This window comes from Symphalangus syndactylus, chromosome 22, assembly GCF_028878055.3.
Source record: "Symphalangus syndactylus isolate Jambi chromosome 22, NHGRI_mSymSyn1-v2.1_pri, whole genome shotgun sequence".
NCBI lineage: Eukaryota > Metazoa > Chordata > Mammalia > Primates > Hylobatidae > Symphalangus > Symphalangus syndactylus.
Window position 1 is genome coordinate 34,763,062 of NC_072444.2, and position 26,614 is coordinate 34,789,675.

Below are 26,614 nucleotides of genomic sequence, written 5' to 3' on the forward strand. Positions count from 1 at the left end.
CCAGGCTGGAGTGCAGTTGCACAATCTCAGCTCACTGCAACCTCTGCCTCCAGGATTCAAGTGATTCTCCTGCCTCAGCCTCCCGAGTAGCTGGGATTACAGGCCAATGCCACCATGCCTGGCTAATTTTTGTATTTTTAGTAGAGACAGGGTTTCACCATGTTGGCCATGCTGGTCTCGAACTCCTGACCTCATGTGATCCACCCACCTCAGCCTCCCAAAGTGCTAGAATTACAGGCGCAAGCCACCGTGCCCAGCCAACTTGTTTTATCTCCTTACAGAATTATTTTAGAACAGCAATATCAATAATATTACTATAATCAGGATTACTTCAAACAAACTAAGATTTCTTCACAATTCTTTTGTCATCAGGATACAGTGTACTAAGTATACACAGTCAAACGGCTGGGTTTGTTTTTTTTTTTTTTTTCTTTGAGGCAGAGTCTTGCTCTGTCACCCAGGCTGGAGTGCTGTGGTGCAATCTCGGCTCACTGCAAGATCTGCCTCCCGGGTTCACGCCATTCTCCTGCCTCAGCCTCCCCAGCAGCTGGGACTACAGGCACACACCGCCACGCCCAGCTAATTTTTTTGTATTTTTAGTAAAGACGGGGTTTCACTGTGTTAGCCAGGATGGTCTCGATCTCCTGACCTCGTGACCTGCCCGCCTAGGCCTCCCAAAGTGCTGAGATTACAGGCGTGAGCCACCGCACCCGGCCAAACGGTTGGGTTTTAAAGTCACTTGAAGGCTGGGTGCTGTGGCTCACACCTGTGTGGAGTCCCAGCACTTTGGGAGGCCGAGGCAGGAGGATTGCTTGAGGCCAGGAGTTCTACACCAGCCTGGAAAAGATAGTGAGACCTCATCTTTGCAAAAATAAAAATAAAAATGACCAGCTACTTGGGAGGCTGAGGCAGGAGAATGGCGTGAACCCGGGAGGCGGAGCTTGCAGTGAACCAAGATTGCGCCACTGCCCTCCAGCCTGGGCGACAGAGCGAGACTCCGTCTCAAAAAATAATAAAATAAAATAAAAATGAATTAGCTGGGCATGGTGGTGCACACACACAGTCCCAGTTGCTTGAGAGGCTGAGGTGGGAGGCTCACTTGAGCCCAGGAGGTCGAGGCTGCGGTGAGCCATGATGGAGCCGCTGCACTCCAGCCTGGGGAACAGGGCAAGACATTGTCTCTTTGAAAAAGTCACTTTCTGAGGCCAAGGCGGGCAGATCACTTGAGCTCAGGAGTTCGAGACTAGCCTGGCCAACATGGTGAAATCCCGTCTCTACTAAAAATACAAAAAACTAGGCAGGCATTGAGGCGCATGCCTGTAATCTCAGCTACTTGGGAGGCTGAGGCAGGAGAATTGCTTGGATCCAGGAGGGGAAGTTGCAGTGAGCCAAGATCACTCCATTGCACTCCAGCCTGGGTGACACAGCGAGACTCTGTCTAAAAATAAAAATAAAAAGTCACTCAAGGCCGGGCGCGGTGGCTCACGCTTGTAATCCCAGCACTTTGGGAGGCCGAGGCGGGCGGATCACGAGGTCAGGAGATCGAGACCACAGTGAAACCCCGTCTCTACTAAAAAAGACAAAAAATTAGCCGGGCGTGGTGGCGGGCGCCTGTAGTCCCAGCTACTCGGAGAGGCTGAGGCAGGAGAATGGCGTGAACCTGGGAGGCGGAGCTTGCAGTGAGCCGAGATTGCGCCACTGCACTCCAGCCTGGGCGACAGAGCGAGACTCCGTCTCAAAAAAAAAAAAAAAAAAAAAAAAAAGTCACTCAAAATTATCCTTTTTTGTATGGCTAACCCCCCAACATGCCATACAATTAGGTTCATTTGTTTCATTCTGTCTCCAAGTTTTAGATGCTTTTCTATTTTGATTTATTTTTGGTTTTCTAATTACACAGTTCTATAAGTGAATGTAAGCACATTTAAAGAGATCTGCTTTCTATTCCTGTGCCCTTCTGCCCCAGATAGTAACCTTTTTAATGTAAAAAATATATATATATTCTTATTGCCATTGCTCCTTCTTACATAAATACTATACACACTTTTCTGCATCTTGATTTTTTTAATTTTTTTTTTGAGACAGGATCTCACTTGTCACCCAAGCTGGAGTGCAGTGGCACGATCACAGCTCAGGGCAGCATCAATCTCCCGGGCTCAAGAGGTCCTCCCACCTCAGCCTCCCGAATAGCTGGGACTACAGGTGTGCGCCACCATGGCCAGCTAAATTTTTGTATTTTTTTAGAGTCAGGGTTTCACCATGTTGCCCAGGCTGGTCTCAAACTCCTGGACTCAAGCGATCCTCCCACCTTGCCCCCCAAAGTGCTGGGATTAGAAGCGTCAGCCACTGTGCCTGGCCTGATTTTTTTTTTTTTTTTTTGAAATTTTGAAATGGGGTTCCACTATGTTGCCAGGGCTAGAGTGCAGTGGTACAATCATAGCTCACTGCAGCCTCAAACTCCTGGGCTCGAGCAATCCATCCTGCCTCAGCTTCCCAAGTAGCTGGGACTACAGGCTCAAGCCACCATGCCTGGCTCAATTTTTTTTACTTAATATGTTCTGGAGTCACTCCACAGCAGAACATAGAAATAAATGGTCCTTACACCTTCCTTACAGCCGACCTCCATCGTATAGGTGTTCCACAGCTTCCTTAACCAACCAGTTCCATGGACACGGGGCTGTTCTCAGGCTGTCACTGTCCTTTCCTTCTTTCCTTCTTTCCTAGACTATATATATACAGAGAGAGAGAGAGAGTTGGAGTCTCGCTCTGTTGCCCAGGCTGGAGTGCAGTAGTGTGATCTTGGCTCACTGCAACCTCTGCTTCCTAGGTTGAAGCGATTCTCCTGTGTCAGCCTCCCGAGTAGCTGGGATTACAGGCATGCGCCACCACGCCAGCTAATTTTTGTATTTTAGTAGACAGGGGTTTCACCATGTTGGCCAGGCTGGTCTCGAACTCCTGACCTCAGGTGATCCACCTGCCTTGGCCTCCCAAAGTGCTGGGATTATAGGCGTGAGCCACCGCGCCCGGCCCTTTCCTAGAAAGTATATTAACAGTTCATTGGGAAAGGTCCAAGGAGGCAAAGCTGATAAGGAAGAAGCCCTATCATTTCCGTAGAGTCGGGAAGAAGTATAATCTCTCTTAAAAAAGCGAACCTTGGCTGGTTCTATTCCTCAGATTCTGAGGAGGAAAGCGATTTGGTACTGCAGAAGGCGGGTGAGTGCCGAGGTGCTGTGGTGTCACCCAGCTACTTTCCACAGCCATTCTCATGGGTGCTGGGCATTCTGCAAGGTGTCTTGCCTCTGATGGATCAGGTTATGGGCCAGGATAAAACTAAAGGACCTCCCAGGCCTCACTGTGGCATCAGGAGCTGGCCACCCTGCAAGCCCTACACATGGCGGGCCGAAAGACTGCCGGGGTAGTAGGGACACGTCCAATTCACTCGTGAGCCCAGTTCTTGGCATAGAGTGGCCCAGTGAGAGACCACTCCCTTTCCTCACACTCCCACGTCTCCATTGCAAACGGCCCCCATGGGCCAGCAATGCGAGAAGAGGCTCCGGTGTAACAGGATGCACAGCGAGATGGGCTGGGCAGCAGGGGGTGGGGACTGTGGGGAAGGCAATGGGGAACGTCGGAACCGGCTTGGTGTGTTGGGCCCGTCTTCCGTTTTGGTTTTTTTTTTGTTTGTCTTGAGACGGAGTCTCACTCTGTCGCTCAGGCTGGAGTGCAGTGGCGTAGTCTTGGCTCACTGCAACCTCCACCTCCCGGGTTCAAACGATTCTCCTGCCTCAGCCTCTGGGGTAGCTGGGACTGCAGGTGTGCGCCACCACACCCAGCTAATTTTTGTATTTTTAGTAGAGACAGGGTTTCACCATGATGGCCAGGATGGTCTTGAACTCCTGACTTCAAGTGATCTGCCCAACTCAGCCTCCCAAAGTGCTGGGATTACAAGCATGAGCCACTGTGCCCAGCCAGGTTTTTGCTGTTTTTAATTTTGAAACAGGGTCTTGATTTCGCTCAGGCCGGAGTGTGATGGCACCATCATAGCTCACTGACTTTGCTATTTACTTTTACGATTTTTCACTTGGAGCCTTTGCTGGAACATAACATTCAGAAGTCTTTTTTTTTTTTTGAGCTGGAGTCTCACTCTATCATCCAGGCTGGAGTGGCAGTGGTGCAATCTTGGCTCACTGCAACCTCCTCCTTCTGGATTTAAGCGATTCTCCTGCCTCAGCCTCCTGAGTAGCTGGAATTATAGGCAGCTGCCACCACGCCCCGCTAATTTTTGTATATTTATTTATTTTTATTTTTATTTTTTTTTGAGACGGAGTCTTGCTCTGTCGCCCAGGCTGGAGTGTAGTGGCGCGATCTGGGCTCACTGCAAGCTCCACCTCCCGGGTTCACGCCATTCTCCTGCCTCAGCCTCCCAAGTAGCTAGGACTACAGGCGCCCACCACCACGCCCGGCTAATTTTTTGTATTTTTAGTAGAGACGGGGTTTCACTGTGTTAGCCAGGATGGTCTCGATCTCCTGACCTCGTGATCCGCCCGCCTCGGCCTCCCAAAGTGCTGGGATTACAGGCGTGAGCTACCGCGCCCGGCCATTTTTGTATATTTAGAAGAGAGGGGGTTTCACCATGTTGGCCAGGCTGGTCTCAAACTCCTGACCTCAAGTGATCCGTCCATCTCGTTCTCCTAAACCGCTGGGATTACAGGCGTGAGCCACTGCGCCCAGCCCGATCTTCCATTTTCAAGAGAAGAGGAAAATCCCCATTTTCACGGGAAACTTCCTAGTTTTTTAGGTTGACAATGACTCCAAACCATCACGCACCTGCCCCGGTCCTCTGGGCCACCGCGCTGGTGCTGAGCTCCTCCAGGCCCCCCAAGTCTGTCTGTCACCTCCAAGGCTTGGCCCTGGGCCAGGCCTGGCCGTCTGGGACCCCGGAGACGTCCCCGCCCCGCGGCCTGTGGCCTGGCCCTTCAGCCGCGCCTCGGGGCCGCGACCTCCTTGCTCCGGCCCCGCCCCGCCCCGCGCGGTGGGTGGTGGGTCGGACCAAACCACCCGCTCCAGCCAGGGAGCAGCACGGGCGAGGCTCCCCCTCCGGCCACGATGGAGTCTTCCGTTGCCATGGTGCTGCCCGCTCCAAACCACGCCACCAGGGCCGCCGAGGGCAATCGCCAAGGACAGCCGCCTGCCTGAGCAGCCCGGGGTTTCTGAGCCTCCGGAGCCCGAGAACCTGGGACCCAGGCCAGCCAGAGGTGGGTGTGGGGACGGATGCGTTTGACCCTGGGGCTGAGCTGGAAGGGTTTGACCCCCGCCCCCCAGGCAGAACTCCGTCCCATATTAAACGCCTTTCCCAGAAAGCTGTGCCAGGGAAATGACTTTGTTAATAGTTCCGGTCCCTGGTTCGTTTCAGGGAACCCCGGCGCTGGCACAGCCTCTATTGAGGGGCCCGCCCCTGACTTTGCAGCAGATGTTATAATAAAGCATTATTATAACACATTTACAAAAACATTAAACAAAAATCAAGCGCCAGCTTGTCTGGTGAAAAGTTAAGACTATGAGTGTCTGCCTAGCTAAAAAGGAGAACGTGGTCCATAGCCCCAAAGTCATTTGGTTTTAGTATAACCTGGTTTTGGACGCTGATTTGCCTCTAGTATTTTGTTTTTCCTAAAGGAATACTCCTTTTATCTGCATAAGCCAGGAACTGAGGTAGTAAGCAGGCCTCCTCTAGGGCCCACAGTTCAAAAGAAATGGACTGATATTCTCTGCATAAAGATGGTGCATACATGCTCATGTGCAACTTAGAGATTGGTTATAAAGCGAATATCGGTAGCCACTACCCAAGTTAAGAAATAGAACCTCATCAGCACCCCAAAGTCTCTCCCCCATGCCACTCACAGACCCGCTCTTCTTGACCATGGCTGACTTTTTCTTTAGTTTTACTTACCTATGCATGCGTCCCTAAACAATATAGTTAACTTTCACTTATTTTAAACTTTATATAAACTTTATATTTATATAAAATTTTAAAGATGATATATAAATTTCTTTAGTTTTACTACCTGTGTCTGTGTCCCTAAACAATATAGTTAACTTTCACTTATTTTAAACTTTATATAAACTTTATATAAAATTTTAAAGAATATATGTGGTGTTATATAAACAATATATAATATAAATATATAGACTATATATAATACCACATATAGTTTTATGTAAGTTTAATTATATATTAAACTTTATATAGTACTACATATATTCTTTAAATTTTTTTTTTTGAGACAGAGTCTCACTGTGTTGCCCAGGTTGGAGTGCAGCAGGGCGATCTTGGCTCACTGCAACCTCCACCTCCTGGGTTCAAACGATTCTCCTGCCTCAGCCTCCCAAGTAGCTGGGATTATAGGCATCCACCACCATGCCTGGCTAATTTTTGTATTTTTAGTATAAACGGGGTTTCCACGTGTTGGCCAGGATGGTCTTGAACTCCTGATCTCAAATGATCCACCCACCTCCGCCTCCCAAAGTGTTGAGATTACAGGCGGCGAGCCACCACACCCAGCCAACTTTCATTTATTTTAAACTTTATATAAATTTATTTATATAAAATTTTAAAGAATATATGTGGTATTATATAAGTTTTATACTAAAAATACACAAATTAGCCAGGCATGGTGGTGGGTGCCTATAATCCCAGCTACTTGGGAGGCTGAGGCAGGAGAATCGCTTGAACCCAGGAGGCGGAGGTTGCAGTGAGCCAAGATCGCCCTGCTGCACTCTAACCTGGGCAACACAGTGAGACTCTGTCTCAAAAAAAAAAATTTAAAGAATATATGTAGTATTATATAAGTTTTATATAATACCACATATACTTTTATATAAGTTTAATAATATATATAAACTTTATGTAATACCACATATATTCTTTAACATTTTTTGAAACAATCCCAAACTTGTATAAAAGTTGCAAACTCAGCACAAAAAAACTTCTCAAGAAGAATTTGAAAGTAAGTTGCCTTCATGACGCTCTGTCACCCCCCACCCTTGTAGAGTGTATTTTCCACAAACGAGGACATTCTCCAACACAGCCACACATGGCCCGAGTCAGGAGAGGACACAGGCCTGTGGCTGTGTTTACCCCTCAGCCTGTCAAACATGCTTTGCCAGTTGATTGCATCAGGGCCCCAACGTGGAAGGATCCAGCCTAGAGTCACTTCGCACTGAATTCTCACATACCTCTTTATTCCCCTTCAGTCCAGAATATTCCTTGGCCTTGCTTTGGCTGTCATGACCCTGACACCTTTGAAGGTCATGGGCCAATTACTTTGGAGAAAGTCCCTCCATTTGGTTTCGTCTGCTGTGTCCTTGTGATTAAATTCCCACTGTGCGTCTCGGACAGGAAAGTCACAGAGGTGACACCGTGGCCTGTTCATTCCACCCAGTCAGTGGCTCACAGTGGTCACGTTGTCACGTTACTAATGATGTTCATTTTTAGCTCTTGATTAAGGTGGTATCTGCCAGCATCTCCGCTGGGAAGTTCTTTTTTCCTTCGTAATTAACAAGCATTTTGGCCAGGTGCGGTGGCTCACGCCTGTAATCCCAGCACTTTGGGAGGCTGAGGAGGGCGGATCACGAGGTCAGGAGATCGAGACCATCCTGGCTAACATGGTGAAACCCCATCTCCACTAAAAATACAAAAATTAGCTGGGCGTGGTGGCAGTCGCCTATAGTCCCAGCTACTCGGGAGGCTGAGGCAGGAGAATGGCATGAACCTGGGAGGCGGAGCTTGCAGTGAGCCGACACTGCGCCACTGCACTCCAGCCTGGGTGACAGAGCGAGACTACGTCTCAAGAAAAAAAAAAAACAAACACAAGCATTTTGTAGGAGGTATTTGGAAGCTATGCAAATATGTCATCACTCCCAGGCTTGGCCTGGGAGGCTCTCATGGTGGATACCTTCTCCTGCCTGGGCTCTGACACCCTCTGGGATACACCTGGGGCTGCCCTCTTTCTTCTCAGGCTCTGACATCCAGCTCGGAGCCTCAGCCACACACACCGGCACCCTCCTCACCCAGACAGTCGCCCGCATACAGCTCTGAGCCTCAGCCACATACCCTCACCCTCCTCACCCAGCCAGGCTCCGACAGCCCAGCCTGGGCCACTGTGGATCCTGCTCCACCTGCCCTACCCAGGGAACCTACTGTGACAGTGAAGGGAAGCGGGAGAGGAAGAGCATCAGGTGCGCCTCTGCCTTTTTCTCCTCGGGGTTGTGTGAGAGATTCATCCACACGGCGGCACCGCGGCCATCGGGGCTGTCTGTAAGCCTCAGGACCTGAGAATATGACCTTATTTGGACTTACGGTGATGCCTGTAAGTAGCTAAGAGGAGGACATACTAGAATAGGGTGAGTGCCTCATCTGGTATGACTGGTGTCCTTATAAAAAGGAGAAATTTGGACATAGACACGCAGACAGAGAGAATGTCCTACGAAGACTGGAATTTTGCTGCCACAAGCCACAGAACTAGCAGAAGCTAGAAGAGAGGCCTGAAACAGGCCCTTCCCTCGTGCCTTCAGAGGGATCATGGCCCTGCCAGCAACTAGGTTTTAGACGATGGCTTCCAGAACCGTGAGACAACTCTGTTGCTGAAGCCACCTAGGTCGTGGTACTTTGTTATGGCGACCCCAGGAAGCTACGACAACAGGTGGGATTTTCTGTAGGGTGTGCTCCTGGGAGAGGAATCGCGGAGCCAGAGGGTGCCAGAGGCAGCATGAGCTCCCCCTTCCCCAAAAAACCCATGTCCTGATCCTCCGAACCCGTGCGCATGTTAGGGGACATGGCACGCCCTTGGCTGTTAAGTGCCTGTTGAAGTCTTTTGCCTATTTTGGTGTGGGGCTGTCTGTCTTCTTTATCCACTCATGGATATTCCTTACATGGTCTTGACAGTAAAACTCTGGGTTATGTGCTGTGATTGTCTTCTACTTTGTAGGTTTTCTTTTTCTTTTTTTTTTTTTTTTGAGATGGAATCTCGCTCTGTTGCCCAGGCTGGAGTGCAATGGCACAATCTCGGCTCACTGCAACCTCTACCTCCCCGGTTCAAGCAACTCTCCTGCCTCAGCCTCCCGAGTAGCTGGGACTACAGGCGCCCGCACCACGCCTGGCTAATTTTTTGTATTTTTAGTAGAGATGGGGTTTCACCATGTTAGCCAGGATGGTCTCGATCTCCTGACCTTGTGATCCGCCCTCCTCGGCCTCCCAAAGTGCTGGGATTACAGGCATGAGCCACTGCCCCCGGCCTGTAGGTTTTCTTTAACTTTCCCTAGGATGTCATCTGAACAAAAGATTTGGTTTTGTTTATTTGTTTGAGACAGAGTCTTGCTCTGTCACCTAAGCTGTAGTGCAGTGGCACGATCTTGGCTCACTGCAACCTCCTCCTCCCAGGTTCAAGGGAGTCTCTTGCCTCAGCCTCCAGAGTAGCTGGGGTTACAGCTGCACACCAGCACGCCCGGCTAATTTTTGTATTTTTTGTAGAGACAGGGTTTCGCCATGTTGGCTAGGCTGGTCTCAGACTCCTGACCTCAAGTGACCCACCTGCCTCGGCCTCCCAAAGTGCTGGGATTACAGGTGTGAGCCACTGCACCTGGCCTGAATGAAAATTTTTAACTGAAATGTGGGCGGCTCTACCAAATTTTCCCTTTGTGCCTAATGTTTTTAGTGTCTTATTTAAGAAATTCTGGCCGGGCGCGGTGGCTCACGCTTGTAATCCCAGCACTTTGGGAGGCCAAGGCGGGTGGATCACGAGGTCAGGAGATCGAGACCACAGTGAAACCCCGTCTCTACTAAAAAGCACAAAAAATTAGCCGGGCGTGGTGGCGGGCGCCTGTAGTCCCAGCTACTCGGAGAGGCTGAGGCAGGAGAATGGCGTGAACCCGGGAAGCGGAGCTTGCAGTGAGCCAAGATTGCGCCACTGCACTCCAGCCAGGGTGACAGAGCGAGACTCCGTCTCAAAAAAAAAAGAAGAAATTCTGAAGTAACAAGTCTCCATTCCCTCCCCCCCATTGACTCCCCGTTAACACACACACTGTAGCAGAATTTTGATTTTTCCCATACGAGTCTTTAATCCACGTGAGACTGATCTTTGGGTGGGTGCCGACAAAGATGTCCATTCCGTAGCTACTGCTCAGCAACCCTGCTTCTATCCTGCCTAGCGCTAGTACGTGGAGGCCTGTTTCTGGCCTCTCTCATCTGTTCCATTGGTCTGTTTGTCTTGGCCAAAGCACTCTACTGTCTTAATTTTACAGCTTTAGAACCAATCTTGATATCTGGTGGGGCACCGCTTCCCCCTTCAAAACTATTGTTCCATTGTTCTTCCATATACATTTTAAAATTCACCAGACGAGTTTCTCATTCTCTTGCTCTTGCATGTAGACACACACACACACACACACATTTCTGTTGGGATTTGGATAAGGGTTTAGGGAATCTATAGAGCAATTTGGAAAGAACTGACTTCCTGACAACATTGAGTTTCTAGTGCTTGAACATGAGCTATTTATTTATTTTTTAATTTTAATTTAATTTTATTATTACTCCTTTTGAGACAGAGTCTCGCTCTGTTGCCTAGGCTAGAGTGCAGTGGCAAGATCTCAGCTCACTGCAAGCTCCGCCTTCTGGCTTCATGCCCTTCTCCTACCTCAGCCTCCTGAATAGCTGGGACTACAGGTGCCCGCCACCACACCTGGCTAATTTTATTTTTGTATTTTTAGTAGAGACGAGGTTTCAACGCGTTAGCCAGGATGGTCTTGATCTCCTGACCTCGTGATCTGCCCGCCTCGGCCTCCCAAAGTGCTGGGATGACAGGCGTGAGCCACCGCGCCCAGCCTATTTATTTAGACTTTCTTTTAGAAAAAACTTGTATTATGGAAAATTACAAAGTCAAAAAAGTAGAGAGAATGATAATACGAAGCCCCAGGTGCCCGTCCCTGCCTCAGCAGCTATCAGCCTTACAGCATTCCTCTCCCATTACCCCTCCCTACTTGTAGTTCTGGACTAGCATGTTTCAAAGAAAATCCCAGGCAAGATATCATTTCACCTGTAAAAACCTTTGTAGATGCCTCTGACAGATAGAAACTTATTTTTAGCATAACGACAAAATCATCATCAACCCCAATACAATTAATGATTTCTTGTTTTTTTTGAGATGAAGTCTCGCTCTGTCACCCAGGCTGGAGTGCAATGGCACGATCTCGGCTCACTGCAACCTCTATCTCCCAGATTCAAGTGATTCTTCTGCCTCAGCCTCCCAAGTAGCTGGGATTACAGGCGCCCGCCACCACACTCGGCTAATTTTTGTATTTTTAGTAGAGATGAGGTTTTACCATGTTGGCCAGGCAGGTCTCTAACTCCTGACCTCAGGTGATCCGCCCCCCTCAGCCTCCCAAAGTGCTGGGATTATAGGCATGAGCCACCATGCCCGGCCCACATTAATAATTTCTTAATGGAAACTAATGCCAGTTTGTGCTCACTTTCAGGAATTGTCTCAAAAATGTCTTTTACAGGCTGGGCGCGGTGGCTCATGCCTGTAATCCCAGCACTTTGGGAGGCCGAGGCGGGTGGATCACGAGGTCAGGAGATCGAGACCAGCCTGGCTAACATGGTGAAACCCCGTCTCTACTAAAAATACAAAAAAAATTAGCCAGGCGTGGTGGCAGGCGCCTGTAGTCCCAGCTACTCGGGAGGCTGAGGCAGGAGAATGGCGTGAACCCGGGAGGAGGAGCTTATAGTGAGCCGAGATCACGCCACTGCATTCCAGCTCAGGCAACAGAGCAACACTCCATCTCAAAAAAAAAAAAAAAAAAAAAAATGTCTTTTACAGCTGGTTTGCTTGAATCGAGATTTGAACAAGATCCCCAGGTTGCATGTGGCCAACTTGTCTCTCGAGGCTCTTTTCACTTAAAGACCCCCCCTTCCTTATTTTCCCCCAGGCCGTTTATTTGTTGAAGAAACGGGTCGTTTGTTCCATTTATTTTTATGTCCATCTCCTTTAATGTTGCCCGAGAGGGTTCCTCATATTCTCTGTAGAGGTCTGTGTGTATTTTGTTGTATTTATTCTTGAGTACTTCAATGGGTTTTGATATAATTGTAAATGGTAGCTTTTCTAAATCTTATTTTCTCATTATTTCTTCTGATAAATAGAAATATACTTGATTTTTATTATTGAAGTTGTACCCAGCGACATTACTAAGTTATTTTAATTAAATAACTTATCTGTATATTTGTTTGGATTTTCTATGTATACAGTCATTTTATCTGAAATAATGACCATTTTTCCCTTCCATTCCTTATGCCTTTTATTTCTTTTTTTTTTTTTTTTTTTTTTTGAGACGGAGTTTCGCACTTGTTGCCCAGGCTGGAGTGCAATGGCGTAATCTCAGCTCACTGCAACCTCCGCCTCCCAGGTTCAAACATTTCTCCTGCCTCAGCCTCCCAAGTAGCTGGGATTACAGGCATGCACCACCATGCCCAGCTAATTTTGTATTTTTGGTAGAGGCGGAGTTTCCCCACGTTGGTCAGGCTGGTCTCAAACTCCTGACCTCAGGTGATCCGCCACTTAGCCTCCCAAAGTGCTGGGATTACAGGCATGCGCCACCACGCCTGGCCGCCTTTTATTTCTTTTACATCTGATTGTTCTGGCTGGGGACATGATGAATACTGAGAAGTGGTTTTAGAGAGCATCCCTGTTTTGTTCTCAGTCTTAAGGGAATGTTTTTAATGTTTAAGTGTGACATTTGCTGTGGTGATTTTTGGTATATATACTCTATCACATTACAGAAGTTCATTTCTTCTTCTTCTTCTTTTTTTTTTTTTTTTTTTGAGACTGTCTTGCTCTGTCACCCAGGCTGGAGTGCAGTGGCATGATCTTGGCTCACTACAACCTCCACCTCCTAAGTTTAAGCGATTCTCCTGCCTCAGCCTCCTGAGTAGCTGGGATTACAGGTGCCTGCCACCACACCCGGCTAATTTTTGTATTTTTAGTAGAAACGGGGTTTCACCATGTTGGTCAGGCTGGTCTCGAACTCCAGACCTCAAGTGATCCACCCACCTCGGCCTCCAAAAGTGCTGAGATCACAAACAGGAGCTACCGCACCCGGCCAATATTTCAGGAGACCTTCTTTCTGTTATTGCCAGTCCACTTAGAAGCCCACATGAGATCACACACTTAATCTGATTTTTTTCTCTATTTTTTCATATGTTTAAAGTAGCACCCATAATGAATAATTTGATCAATGAATAATCTGATCAATCAACATTAAGTGCAGATTTGAAGATGCTGAGTCTTCCTGGTGAATTAAACATGTGGTTAAAATGTGTCCCTACTGCTGTTCCTGCTTTTTGCCTAAGTTCTTTGTCTGTTTCTAGACAACTCCACTAACTTCCTATTTATGGTTCCTGCATTTCTTTCTGACTTTTAAAATGCAATGCTTCTTAAGCTTGTGTTTTAGATGTCTCTTTTAAATTGTAGAGAGTTTGGCCAGGCACAGTGGTTCACGCCTGTAATCCCAGCACTTCGGAAGGATTACCTGAGGTCTTGAGTTTGAAACCAGCCTGGCCAACATGATGAAACTCCATCTCTACTAAAAATACAAAAATTAGCCAGGCGTGGTGGCCTGTGCCTGTAATCCCAGCTACCCAGGAGGCTGAGGCACAAGAATTGCTTGAACCCAGGAGGCAGAGGTTGCAGTGAGCCAAGATCGCACCTCTGCACTCCAGCCTGGGTGACAGAGTGAGACTGTGTCTGAAAAGAATAATAAAGTTAGTTTGATTTTTTTTGTTGTTCTTGGTTTTGTTCGTTTGTTTGTTTGTTTGTTTGAGACGGAGTCTTGCTCTGTCGCCCAGGCTGGAGTGCAGTGGCACATCTCAGCTCACTGCAAGCTCCGCCTCCCGGGTTCACACCATTCTCCTGCCTCAGCCTCCAGAGTAGCTGGGACTACAGGCGCCCGCCACCACGCCCAGCTCATTTTTTGTATTTTTAGTAGAGACGGGGTTTCACTGTGTTAGCCAGGATGGTCTCGATCTCCTGACCTTGTGATGCTCCTGCCTCAGCCTCCCAAACTGCTAGGATTACAGGCGTGAGCCCCTGCGCCCAGTCTGTTCTTGGTTTTTAATACAATTCGATAATATACTTCCCTTTAGCTTGGTTATTTAATCTATACTTTTACCTTAGGTTTTAACCTGAAAGTTTCTTATTTTGTTCGTTCTTCAACTTTTTTTTTTTTTTTTTTTTGAGTCCGAGTCTCATTCTGTCGCCCAGGCTGAAGTGCAGTGGCATGATCTCAGCTCACTGCAACCTCCATCTCCCCGATTCAAACAATTCTCCTGCCTCAGCCTCCTAAGTAGCTGGGATTACAGGGACGCACCATCACGCCCTTCTACTTTTTGTATTTTTAGTAGAGATGGGGTTTCACTATGTTGGCCAGGCTGGTCTCAAACCTTAAGTGATCTGCCCGCCTCGGCCTCCCAAAGTGCTGGGATTACAGGTGTGAACCACCTCACCTGGCCCATTCTTCAACATTTTTATGAGACTTAAAGTACAGTCCTATCCAGCATTTCTGATGATTTTCAGTGTGATGCTGGCACACTGGCTAGCCATGTCACCACAGTGGAACCTCCACTGCTTCTTCAGCACGCTTTCCTGGGTCTCTCGGTTTCCGATCCCACTGCTCCCACCGGAGGAGCACCCGAAGCTGCCCGTTCCTGAACCTTTCACAGCTGTGTGGCGACGTTGGGTTTGTTCTCAGCTACCCCTGCAGAGGATCAGCCAGCGCCTCTGTCTGCAGGGACAGCTACCCTCATCCCTCCACCTCCCGCTTCTCTTTGCTCCTGTTTCTCCCACTGGCCCTTGCCCTGGTAGATTCATGTATTGAAAACAATACCCCCTGTTGTTAGTGAGGACTCAGGAGAGATCAGAGGTGACTGCCTGTTGGAAGTGCCGTCTTTAACCGGATGCTCAGTGTATATGGTTTAGTGTGATCATCTTAAAAGGAACTGTGTGTGTGTAATGACACCTTTTATAAGACTGTCATTCACTGGGTGTCCAGCAAAATGAGGCCACGGAGGCCACATGGAATTCACAAGCACAGAGCTGAATAGGTTTGGCCATTTTCTAAATATTTTCTGAAAATCCCGCCACTCAAAGACTAGCAGTTTAATCAGTTCTTTCAAGTGGAAAAAATATTGTTGGAATTTTACGAGACGCCTTAAAATTCTGCCTCTCAGGACTTTAAAATGCAATTGTTTCTTTGTAAGTTTAAAAAATTACTGGCATTGATACATTAATAATTTATCCAAGAAACATTGCTAGGCACTGAAAATATTTTTAGTGAATTATTCTGAAGCAATTGCTAAGCAATGAAAAACAGTCCTCTACAATTTTATAATTTTAGCATCTCATACATAATGTCAACATTTATGTGCATTTCACCTGGAATTACTCATTATTTCAATGTGAAATGATAGTGCTAATTCCCAATGTAAAATGTCTGTCTCTATAATAGGTACATTAACTTAAAGCTTTTTTTTTTTTTTTTTAACACTTTTAGAGTCAGGGTCTTGCTCTGTCGCCCAGGCTGGGCTGCAGTGGCACAATCACAGCTCATGGCAGCCTCGACCTCCTGGGCTCAAGTGATCCTCCCACCGCAGCCTACTGAATAGGTGGGACTACAGATATGCACCACCATGCCTGGCTACATTTTTTTTACCTTTTTTTTTTTTTTTTTGAGACGGAGTCTCACTCTGTCCAGGCTGGCGTGCAGTGATGTGATCTCGGCTCACTGCAAGCTCCACCTCCCGGGTTCACGCCATTCTCCCGCCTCAGCCTCCTGAGTAGCTGGGACTACAGGCGCCGGCCACCACGCCTGGCTAATTTTTTGTATTTTTAGTAGAGACGGGGTTTCATCGTGTTAGCCAGGATGGTCTTGATCTCCTGACCTCGTGATCCGCCTTCCTCGGCCTCCCAAAGTGCTGAGATTACAGGCGTGAGCCACTGTGCCTGGCCACTTTTTTTTTTTTTCTAGAAATGGGGGTCTCCCTATGTTGCCCAGGCTGGTCTCAAACTCCTGGCCTCAAGACAGCCTCCCACCTCAAGCTCCCATGTTGCTGGGATTACAGGCATGAGCCACTGTGCCCTGCTGATTTATAAGCATTTGGCATCAGCTGTTTTGTATATTAATCATGGTACAAGCACAATGTGATTAATAGGCGTTAAAACCAATCACATATTTAAGGTATAATAGAAAATAGCCACCTGCCAGGCGCGGTGACTCACGCCTCTAGTTCCAACACTTCGGAAAGCCAAGGCAGGTGGATCACTTGATTCCAAAAGTTTGAGACCAGCCTGGGCAACATGGCGAAACCCTGTCTCTACAGAAAATACAAAAATCAGCTGGGTGTGGTGGTGCATGCCTGTAGTCCCAGCTCCTTGGGAGGCTGAAGCAGGAGAATCAATTGAGCCCAGGAGTTCGAGGCTGCAGTGAGCTGTGATCACACCACTGCACTCTAGCCTGGGTGACAGAGTCAAACCCTGTCTCAAAAAAATAAAGTTAGACATTAAATTTAATTCTCATCAGAAAAAATAAGTAAAGAGTTTGTGATTTCAACATTGTTTCTTTTTTTCTTTTTTTTGGGGGGGGACAGTCTTCCTCTGTCGCCCAGGCTAGAATGCAGTGGCATGATCTCGGCTCACTGCAACCTCTGCCTCCTGGGCTCAAGCAATTCTCCTGCCTCAGCCTCCCAAGTAGCTGGGACTACAGGTTCCTGCCACCACACCCGGCTACTTTTTGTATTTTTAGTAGAGATGGGGTTTCACCATGCTGGCTAGGCTGGTCTCAAATTCCTGACCTCAAGTGAACCGCCCACCTCGGCCTCCCAAAATGCTGGGATTATAGGTGCAAGCCACTGCGCCCGGCCTGTTTCTTAAGTGAAATTATTTAGTTCCAACATCTGGACACAGAAGATTCGGTACCAAGAGTTCCATACGAGCAAGCTCCTAACATTCCCAAAATGATAACCAAAGTGTAATAATAATTTTGAAATTATTTAAGAATTCTTTTTGGTGCCAGATGTAATGGCTCAAGCTTGTAATCCCAGCACTTTGGGAGGTTGAGGTGGGCGAATCCTGGCTGAGACCAGGAGTTCAAGACTAGCCTGGGCAACAAAGAGAGACCCCCCCCATCTCAACCCATAATTTGAAAATTACCTGGGCATGGTGGCATGTGCGTGTAGTCTTGGCTACTTGTCAAGCTGAGGCGGGAAGATTGCTTGAGCCCAGAAGTTGGAGGCTGCAGTGAACTGTGACTGCGTCACTGCACTCCAGCCTGGGCAACAGAGTGAGACCCTGTCACAAAAGAAAAAAGAAATTTCCCAACAGTGTTCCGGAGTGTCCCTTTTACACTCCCACCAGCAATGTGTGACAATGCCAGCCCTTCCATAGCCTTGCCAGTGCTCACTGTTGGCAGCGTTTTGATCTCAGCCATTTTTTTTTTTTTTTTTTTTGAGATGCTCTGTCGCCCAGGCTGGAGTGCAGTGGTGCGATCTCGGCTCACTGCAAGCTCCGCCCCCCGGGTTCACGCCATTCTACTGCCTCAGCCTCCCGAGTAGCTGGGACCACAGGAGCCCGCCACCACACCCAGCTAATTTTTTCTATTTTTTAGTAGAGACGGGGTTTCACCGTGCTAGCCAGGATGGTCTCGATCTCCTGACCTTGTGATCCGCCTGCCTCGGCCTCCCAAAGTGCTGGGATTACAGGCGTGAGCCACCGTGCCCGGCCGATCTCAGGCATTCTAATCAGTACATAGTAGTATCTCATTATAGCTTGATTCATATTTCCCTAAAGATACCGATGTTACACAGAGTTTTACATGCATATTGGCCATTTGTATATCTCTTTTCTTATGGAATTCCAAATCTTTTGACTTTTTTTTTTCTTGAGACGGAGTCTCGCTCTTGTCCCCAGGCTGGAGTGCAGTGGCACGATCTCGGCTCACTGCAACCTCTGCCTCCCGGGTTCAAGCAGTTCTCCTGCCTCAGCCTCCTGAGTAGCTGGGATTATAGGCACTTGCCACCACACTCGGCTAATTTTGTATTTAATTATTTTAATTTTGTATTTGCTGGTGGGAGTGTAAAGTGATACTCGGGGATACTGTTGGGCAGTTTCTTTTTTCTTTTGTGACAGTGTCTCACTCTGTTGCCCAGGCTGGAGTGCAGTGGTGCAATCACAGTTCACTGTAGCCTCACCATGTTGGCCAGGCTGGTCTGGAACGCCTGACCTCAGGTGATCCACCTGCCTCGGCCTCCCGAACTGCTGGGATTACAGGTGTGAGCCACTGCGCCCGGCCTCTTTTGACCTTTTAAACTGGAGTTTGGACTTTATGTGGTTGATAGGAGCTCTTCGTGTGTTCCAGATGTAAGACCTGTGTCAGATATGTGTGTGCTGCAAATATTTTTACCTCATCTGTGGTTTGTTTTCTTAATATCTTCTTTAAGAGAAATTGTTAATTCACCGTTTTTAAATCTATGATTTTATTGATCTATATTTTGTGGTCATCTTTTGTAACTAATTTCTATCTCCCAGCATGGAAGACGACGGCAGCCTGCTCCCCGAGGACGAGCTTTTGGCTGATGCCCCTCTTTTGGAAGATGGTAATAAAGCTTCTTTCACAGTAACACAAGTTTCAGCAACAAGAAAGACAAATGACGTGCTTCACAGTCACCCTTTGATTCCCTTTATTTCTGGGAGAGGGCATCTTTTACACTCATATTTTTCTCTCAAAGAGGGAACTTATATTATTGTCTTTATCTGAAAGAAAGATAAATTGTGGCTGAGATGTTGAAGGCGGCAGACCATAGTTTTCTAGTTTCCAACATCAGTATTGAGAAATCTGATGCCATTTTTATCCCAATCCTTTGAATGTGACCTATTTTTGTTTTCTTTTCCTGGAAGCTGTTTTTAAAAAATCTCTGATGATCTGAAATGTTTCTGAGACGTGCCTTGATTTGGTTCTAGCTCTGGGCACAGGCAGAGGCCATCGCAATCTGGGAACGCGTTTCCTTCCCACCCCCACCCCACTCCCCATCCCGTTTTGGGTTCTGTTGTGTGCTGAGTCAGCTCCTGGCGCTGTGTGGCCTTCTCCCCCCCGCCCCCCGCCACTGTCTCCCTCTGCTGCCCCCCTTGTGACTGTGGCTTTCTGCCTTTTCCATCATTTTTACTGAGATTTAATGAAGGGAAGAAAAACTGTGTTCCCTTTGCTGTGTTTTGCTGGAAGTCCACTGTAATCTTCTGAGATAGTGACCTTCAGCCTCTTTTGTCTGAGAATCCCTTCGCATTCTTAAAATTATTGAAGACCCAGAGAACATTTGTTTATGTTGCCTGTATCTTTCAATACTTACTGTATCAAAAATTAAAGCTGGAAACATTTTAATACTTAGCCACTTAAAATAGCAATAACGAACCTATTAGCGGTAACGTTAAGAGTCGGGTTTAACGGAAGACAGCTGGAGTCTCAGAGCTGTCTGTTGTGACGTCACCTGTCATGCGGCCTCTGGAAAATGCCACTGTCCTCTCATGGGAAGACAGTGAGGAGACAAATGGCTTGCGAGTGTGATCATGGACAGTTTTCACCTCGCAGGCCCTGAAAGACACTAAGGGACTCTCAGGGTTCCTTGGATTTTGCTTTGAGAACCATCAAGTTAGAGCTTGTCAAGATTTATCCTAAAACTGGCCAGGTGTGGTGGCCCACGCCTATCATCCCAGCACTTGGGGAGGCCGAGACAGGTGGATCACTTGAGGTCAGGAGTTCAAGACCAGCCTGGTCATCATGGGGAAACCCTCTCTCTACTAAAAATATAAAAATTAGCCGGGCATGGTAGGACACACTTGTAGCCTCAGCTACTCGGGAGGCTGAGGTGGGAGGATCCCTTGAACCTGGGAGGCGAAGGTGGCAGAGAGCCGAGATCGCGCCACTGCACTCCAGCCTGGGCAACAGAGACTCCATGTCAGGTTCATGACTACACCGAACGTCATGTTGAGGTCCAAAGGGAGTGGGTGGATGAGCAGAAGGAACACTCGGGGGGCCGTAGACAGGTGAAAAAGGATTTTATTCAGCAGCAGCTCTCCCCATTGGCTTTGTCTCACACTGTCCGCCCTGTCCTGGCTGGTTAGTCCGGTGGCTCCCACACACACAGCTGCGTGGCCGGCTGTCCCTTGACTTCAGGGTCAGCAGCTTAACTCTGTCTCTGGACACGAGCCAAGTGGTGCTGTGCCCTGGCTCCCCGCTGTCCGTCTGCAAAGACGGACGTCCCTGACTCTCTCTCTCTCTCTCTCTCTCGGGGCGCCAGCGCCCCAATCCCACTGAGTCACCCAGGCTGTTTACCTCTGCCTGTGCCTGTGTGGCTGCAGTGCAGCCAGGTTCCTTACGCTGTGTCCCAAAAAAAGAAAAAGATTTATCCTAAAACTTCAGATGCAAATGTTTGATCTGCTTTAAAAAAAAAAAAAAAAAAAACTCTTGCCTTGATTTCTAGAAAGAGATGAATTAGAGGATCCGGAGTTTGACATCAAATGTCTTCTGCAGGAAGCTGAGGATGACGTGGACCCAGGACACAGCAGGTAACTCGGAGGATCGGGGGATGGGGGCTGGGGGGGTGAAGGGAGTGGGGCGGCTGCTTCCTCCTTTCCACAGGCTGTAGCTCCCGCAGCTCCCACCCTGAAGCAGAACTGTCAGTCACCTACCCCGGCAGGCCACACCGAGGAATGAGTTTTGAGCCTGCAGCTGGGGTGGTGGCAGCTGACGTCCTTTTCATCCTAAGCTCAGTGAAAGAACTAGATACTGATGCTGATAAATTGAAGAAGAAAACAGCTGAGGACAGAATGCTGGCATTTCACCTGCGACAGAACCTGAGCACCCTGGATAAGATGCATGAGGAGCAAGAGCTTTTCATTGAGAAGATGAGGTGAGCTGGGGCTGAGGCCGCTGCACCTCCACCTCTTGCTGCCCCCCAGGCCATGACACGGGTGCAGCAGGGGTGGTCCTGTGCCTGTCATCACCCTGAGGGCCTGCAAGGGAGGGTTCCACAGGGTCTCCATGGAGGAGTTCTGCAAGCCCCACCCAGGAGCTGGTGCCCAGCGCTCCCAGCCCCCTTCCCACAGAAACGGCAGAAACAAGTGGCCCCGCTGCCCCCAGCACCACCCAGAGTTGCCAACTGTCAAGCTTTCTTTCTCTGTGTTTGTGTGTGTTTGTATTTTATATCTATGGGGTTTTGTGCTAAATTATTTTAAAGCAAATTACAGACATGATACTTCACTCCTAAATATTTCAGCGTCTCTTAAAAAATAAAAACATTCAGCTGAGAGTGGTGGCGCACGCCTGTGGTCCCAGCGACTTGGGAGGCTGAGGCCAGAGGATCACTTGAGCCCAGGCAGTCAAGGCTGCAGCAAGCCTGGGTGACAGAGCAAGACCCTGTCTCTAAAAATAAAAAACTGAAAGACAGATGTTCTTCTGCATAACCTCTTGCCCATAACTTGGGCACCTAACTTGGGTACTTCACCCAGGGAAACTATGATTTCCCTCCTCGGCTCCTGCAACGCCCGTGTGTCTTCCAAGTGACCTTCTTGGCCATGCGCGGTGGCTCACACCTGGAATCCCAATACTTTGGGAGGCCGAGGAGGGCGGATCACCTGAGGTCAGGAGTTTGAGACCAGCCCAGCCAATGTGGTGAAACCCCATCTGTACTAAAAATACAAAAATTAGCTGTGCATGGTGGTATGAGCCTGTAGTCCCAGCTACTTGGGAGGCTGAGACAGCAGAATCGCTTGAACCTGGGAGGCGGAGGTTGCAGTGAGCCGAGATCGCGCCACTGCACTCCAGCCTGGGTGACAAGCAAGGCTCTGTCTCAGGAAAAAAAAAAAAGTGACCTCCAGAGTTCGTGCTCTGGGCTTTGCTCCGTTGTTTGTACCTGAGGCTGGAGTCGTCCCCAGGAGCTACCGTGTGAACTGGATTCTGTCCCGGCCCATGCCCCGCTGGTGCCTGGCCCGCGCTCTGGAAGATGGTGGAGGAGCTCCAGCTCCCCGCTCCCGTGGGCCCCAGACCTCCCACCACGTGCCCTTCACATGCAGGAGTGCGCTCGTTTACGCAGACCCAGGTTCCCTCCCGCTCCTGCACTGTCCTCGGCCCTGGGGAGCATGTCACCTTCAGGTGGGGGCCACACAGCTGCCCCTGGGCAGAGATTTCCGAAAATGGACGACAAGACCCTGCTTGTGTGGCTTGAAGGTGTTAGAGAGACCCCTGGCCTGGGCGAGGGGGACTCTGGGGGTCTGGCTCTGCCTCACCTGGCCCCACTGCCATGCCCACTGTCACTTCAGAGGCTGGAGTTTCAGGCAACCATCATCTGGCCCTTGCTTCCCTGTTCCAGAGGAGAGCTGCGCGCCTGTCGGCAGAGGCAGGACCTGATCGACAAGCAGCAGGAAGCAGTGGCAGCCGAGATCGCCACGGAGGAAGAGGCGGGCAACATGTAGGTGGCCCTCGCCAGGGGGCAGGGAACCGGGCATGAGGTCAGGGCCGGAGGTTCATTCGTTCACCCAAAGTGAGGCGTGAAGCACCTGCTGTGTTCAGGCCGATGAGGAGCCCCAGTGTGAGGCCACGACACAAACACACAGAAGCACGTAAGGTCGGCAAAGCTGGGGCCTGGAGGGCGCCGGGGCTGGATCTCTGGGAGGCAGGGCCGAGTGGGTCAGCAGTCAGGGGAAGGCCCCTTGGGTCACTCTTGCCTGGAGCAGCAGGGTGAGGCAGCTGAGGGCGGGGTGAGAGGTGAGAGGCCTACATGTGTCTCACACTCCCAGGCGGGAGGGCCTGGGGGACGCTGGAAACGCCAACACTCACTGACAGGCATTGCTTCCGGAGCCTGGCTCCACGGCTGCAGCTCCGGCCTCCCTCAACCTCCGGGGGCACCCGGTGCCTGCAGGGCCTGCCGAGGTCAGCCCAGCCCTGGAACGCCCCAGCAGGGTGCCTGTCCTGGAGGTGCTAGTGCAGCCGTGGGGAGCAGAGGGCCAGCAGCCAGCGGCAAGGGAACCAGCAGGTCCTCCCGGCCCTGGAGCATGAGAGACTTCGGGCCACTGCAACCTCCGCCCCTCCAGGTTTAAGCAATTCTCTGTCTCAGCCTCTGGAGTAGCTGGGATTACAGGCATGTGCCACCACACCTGGCTAATTTTTTTGTATTTTTAGTAGAGACAGGGTTTCACCATCTTGGCCAGGCTGGTCTTGAACTCCTGACCTCGTGATCCACCCACCTCGGCCTCCCAAAGTGCTGGGATTACAAGCGTGAGCCACTGCACTCAGCCCTCTGCAGGGTTTTGACCTGCCTCATTCCTGGACCATGGCACCCAGGATCTAGGGGTGACCGCCATACCCGGCCAGCTGCTCGAAGCCCACCCCCCATGTCCACATGGCCGGGACCTCTGGCCAGCATCACGCTGTGCCGCTCTCGTGGGCAACCACCCACCACCCGGGAAGTGGTCTCTAGGAACGTGGCTGGGCTAGCGCTGGATGTGCACTGGGGTGGATGATGCCCAGGAGGGGAGCAGGAGGGAGGGAGGGGACCCAGGGCGCCCTGACGCGAGGGCCTGGGGCTTGTCACATGTTCTGGGTCCTTCCTGGGTCAGAGGCCTGGATGGCTGCTGCCCCCAGGGGCTTCATGCAGGGGTGACTGGGGGCCCAGGGCAGGCTCCCCAAGCCCTCACTCCCCCTGGGGCTGGGCCATGTGGGCACTGCCTGCGCAGCGGAAAGTGGGCATGTGGAGAGCCTCCCGCCAGCCCCACACTCCACCAGCTAGGTGGCCCAGTGCCAAGATTTCCCTCCTGAGGGAGAGGAGGCCAGGGAGTGCCCGGTGAACCTGGATGGCCCCTGGGTGACTGAGGCCTGACACACACCCAGCCTGTCCCTTTGCCTCTGCAGAGCCGCTGTGGGCCGTCTCCGGGCCGTGTCCAGACGCCTGTTTGCGGAGCTGGAGAACGAGAGAGACCTGCAGTCGAGGACTGAGGCCGTGCTGAAGGAGAGAGAGTGAGTCGGTGTGCAGCCAGGACTGGCAGCAGGCGGGTGTGGAGCCGGGACTGGCAGCAGACGGGCCCCAGAACGGTGCGGGTCCTTCCCATCTGGGGGCAGAGAGCAAGATCTGGGGAGCTTTGCACCTGACCGGCAAACTGTGGGAAGTGGAGAGGGGACTCGGCGAATGCAGTGGTTGAAAGGATTAGTCTTCACGTCGCCTTTTTCAGTTTCTCTGGGTTTGTTTATGTTCCTAGGAACTCCAAAATCAGGTTCTTTTTCCTCTTTCCTTGTTTCTCATGCTTTGTGCTTCCACAGAACAGCGAGCTGGGTTTCAAAACCCAGGAGAGAGACAGCTGCCTCGTCCTAAATGCTTTCCTGTGGAGCTGGGTTGGATGCGTCGAGTTGCCTTTGGCGAGTTTAGCAAGAAGGGGTTTGGGAAGGTGCACGAATTGCTCAGAGCGACTGAGGGGACCCTGAGTTGACCTCAAGTAGGACTCCCGAACCACACAGCCCCCAGCCCCTGGAGCTGCAGCCAGGTCCATGACGTCCACAGCACTGACCCTGCACGTGCCCAGGATGACCTAAGCTTTCCAGCCTGGGCAGGGCAGGGGACAGAGAGAGGGCTGAGTGTGGGCCTCAGGCCACCCCGCCCCCAAGAGTGCCCATGCCACCAGCCCTCGTGCAACCTAACATCTCAGCCTCACCCCACTGAAGACACCACTGGGCTTTGACCCAGTCTCTGACCTGCACTCATTGTGATGTAGTCAAGACCCGGTCTCTCACCCACGCTCGCTGTGATGCAGTTTCTGGCCCAGTCTCTGACCCCCGCTTGCTGTGATATAGTCACGACCCAAGCTGGTGTCCAGTGTCCTGCACCGTGGCCCCACCTGTGTGGGCAGCGGGAGGGGTGCAGGGGAGGACGCTGAACCCAGCTGCAGCTGAGCGTGCAGGAGAGCACTGTCCCCTGCGGCCCTCCTTTGACAACTGGCTCTGTCGTGCCCCTCTCTCTGCTCAGCAGCACCTGCACCAGGGCGGGGGGGCTTCACAGGGCTAATGAACCCCAGAAGGCCTCACTACTAGGTTGCTGTGATTGTCCACTTCTTTAAAAAAAAAAAAAAAAGTTTTTGGGCTGGGCCCAGTGGCTCATGCCTATAATCCCAACACTTTAGGAGGCCAAGGCGGGTGGATCACCTGAGGTCAGGAGTTCAAGACCAGCCTGGGCAACATGGCGAAACCCTGTCTCTACTAAAAATACAAAAATTAGCTGGGCTTGGTGGTGCGTGCCTGTAATCCCAGCTACTTGGGAGGCTGAGGCAGGAGAATCGCTGGAGCCCAGAGGCAGAGGTTGCAGTGAGCCAAGATTGCGCCGCCACACTCCAGCCTGGGTGACAGAGTGAGCAAGACTCTGTCTTTAAAAAAAAAAAAGGCTGGGCGCGGTGGCTCACACCTGTCATCCCAGCACTTTGGGAGGCTGAGGTGGGCGGATCACGAGGTCAGGAGATTGAGACCATCCTGGCTAACACGGTGAAACCCCGTCTCTACTAAAAATACAAAAAATTAGCTGGGCATGGTGGCGGGCGCCTGTAGTCCCAGCTACTTGGGAGGCTGAGGCAGGAGAATGGTGTGAACCTGGGAGGCGGAGCTGGTAGTGAGTCGAGATCACGCCATTGCACTCCAGCTTGGGTGACAGAAGGAGACTCCATCTCAAAAAATAAAGTTTTTTTTTTTTAAACAATTTCAAACTTATAGAAGAGCTGCAAAATGGCACCAAGACCCCCTGTGCCCCTCGGCCCCGCGTCCCAGAGCCATCCCTAGAGCCCATGTGGGCATTGTGTCGAGGGTGGCCCCTCACCTCCCCCAGTCAGAAGGAGCCTCGGTTCTTCTGTGACAGGCGGACCTTGCGGTTCTGAGGATTGCAGGCCAGGGGCTGTCCCGCACAGCGCCCATGCTCGGTGCCTCTGGAGGTGATGACCAGTCCCCTGGATGTCCTCTCGTGAGACACGTGATGGCTGCCAGCCCCGCTGTGGGGCCGCTGGCTTCTTCAGTGCAGCGACGCTGTTCCCTTGGAAACTGATGCATAGCTTGTGGGCAGAAGCTTTGAGGCTGGGAAATCCTGCTCCATGTCCCCTTTCACACGAGCGCTGGCATCCCTCCGTGTTTCTTGCCAGAATTAATTCCTGCTGTGATGGCTTCTAAGGGGTGACTTTCCAGTTCCACCATCCCTTCCTATTAGTTATTAGTTGGCTTTCCACTGTTAGGGGCGCGTTCTTGCCTCCGTGTTTGCTCACCGTGTAGGCTGGGGGTGCTGTGTCCCTGCGGGTATGATCCGGCCCATCAGGATTTGTCTGGATGCTCCAGCCGCCTCGCGTTTGGTGGTGGCATCCTTCTGCATCCTGCGTTCATGTCTGTCGCTCTGTGGGCATTTTCAGGCACAGTGAAAGGCTCGGGTTCCCCTTCTTCTTCCCTGCCCTTGCCTGGACCTAGCCCCTTAACTGTCAGTAGACAGAGGTGGGAAACATGCACAGCTCTGCCT

General features: G+C 50.4%; 1 protein-coding gene across 9 annotated transcripts in view; it reads left to right on the plus strand.

The window, feature by feature from the left end:
- Nucleotides 1–5,024: 5,024 nt before the first annotated feature.
- CFAP74 (cilia and flagella associated protein 74) overlaps nucleotides 5,025–26,614 on the plus strand; it is an 80,932-nt gene continuing 59,342 nt past the window's right edge. For 6 of the 9 annotated variants that reach the window (XR_008653858.2, XM_063632043.1, XM_063632042.1 and 3 more), the window contains exons 1-6: nucleotides 5,025–5,252; nucleotides 18,621–18,688; nucleotides 20,567–20,651; nucleotides 20,852–20,995; nucleotides 22,454–22,552; nucleotides 23,992–24,096. Coding sequence is in view for 8 of the 9 variants with exons in the window: in XM_063632043.1 (XP_063488113.1) it covers nucleotides 18,622–18,688; nucleotides 20,567–20,651; nucleotides 20,852–20,995; nucleotides 22,454–22,552; nucleotides 23,992–24,096 (500 nt within the window). In the remaining variant the exon portion in view is untranslated. The remainder of the gene's footprint in view (nucleotides 5,253–18,620; nucleotides 18,689–20,566; nucleotides 20,652–20,851; nucleotides 20,996–22,453; nucleotides 22,553–23,991; nucleotides 24,097–26,614) is intronic. The other 3 variants (XM_055261677.2, XM_063632041.1, XM_055261678.2) reach the window with 2 other exon arrangements.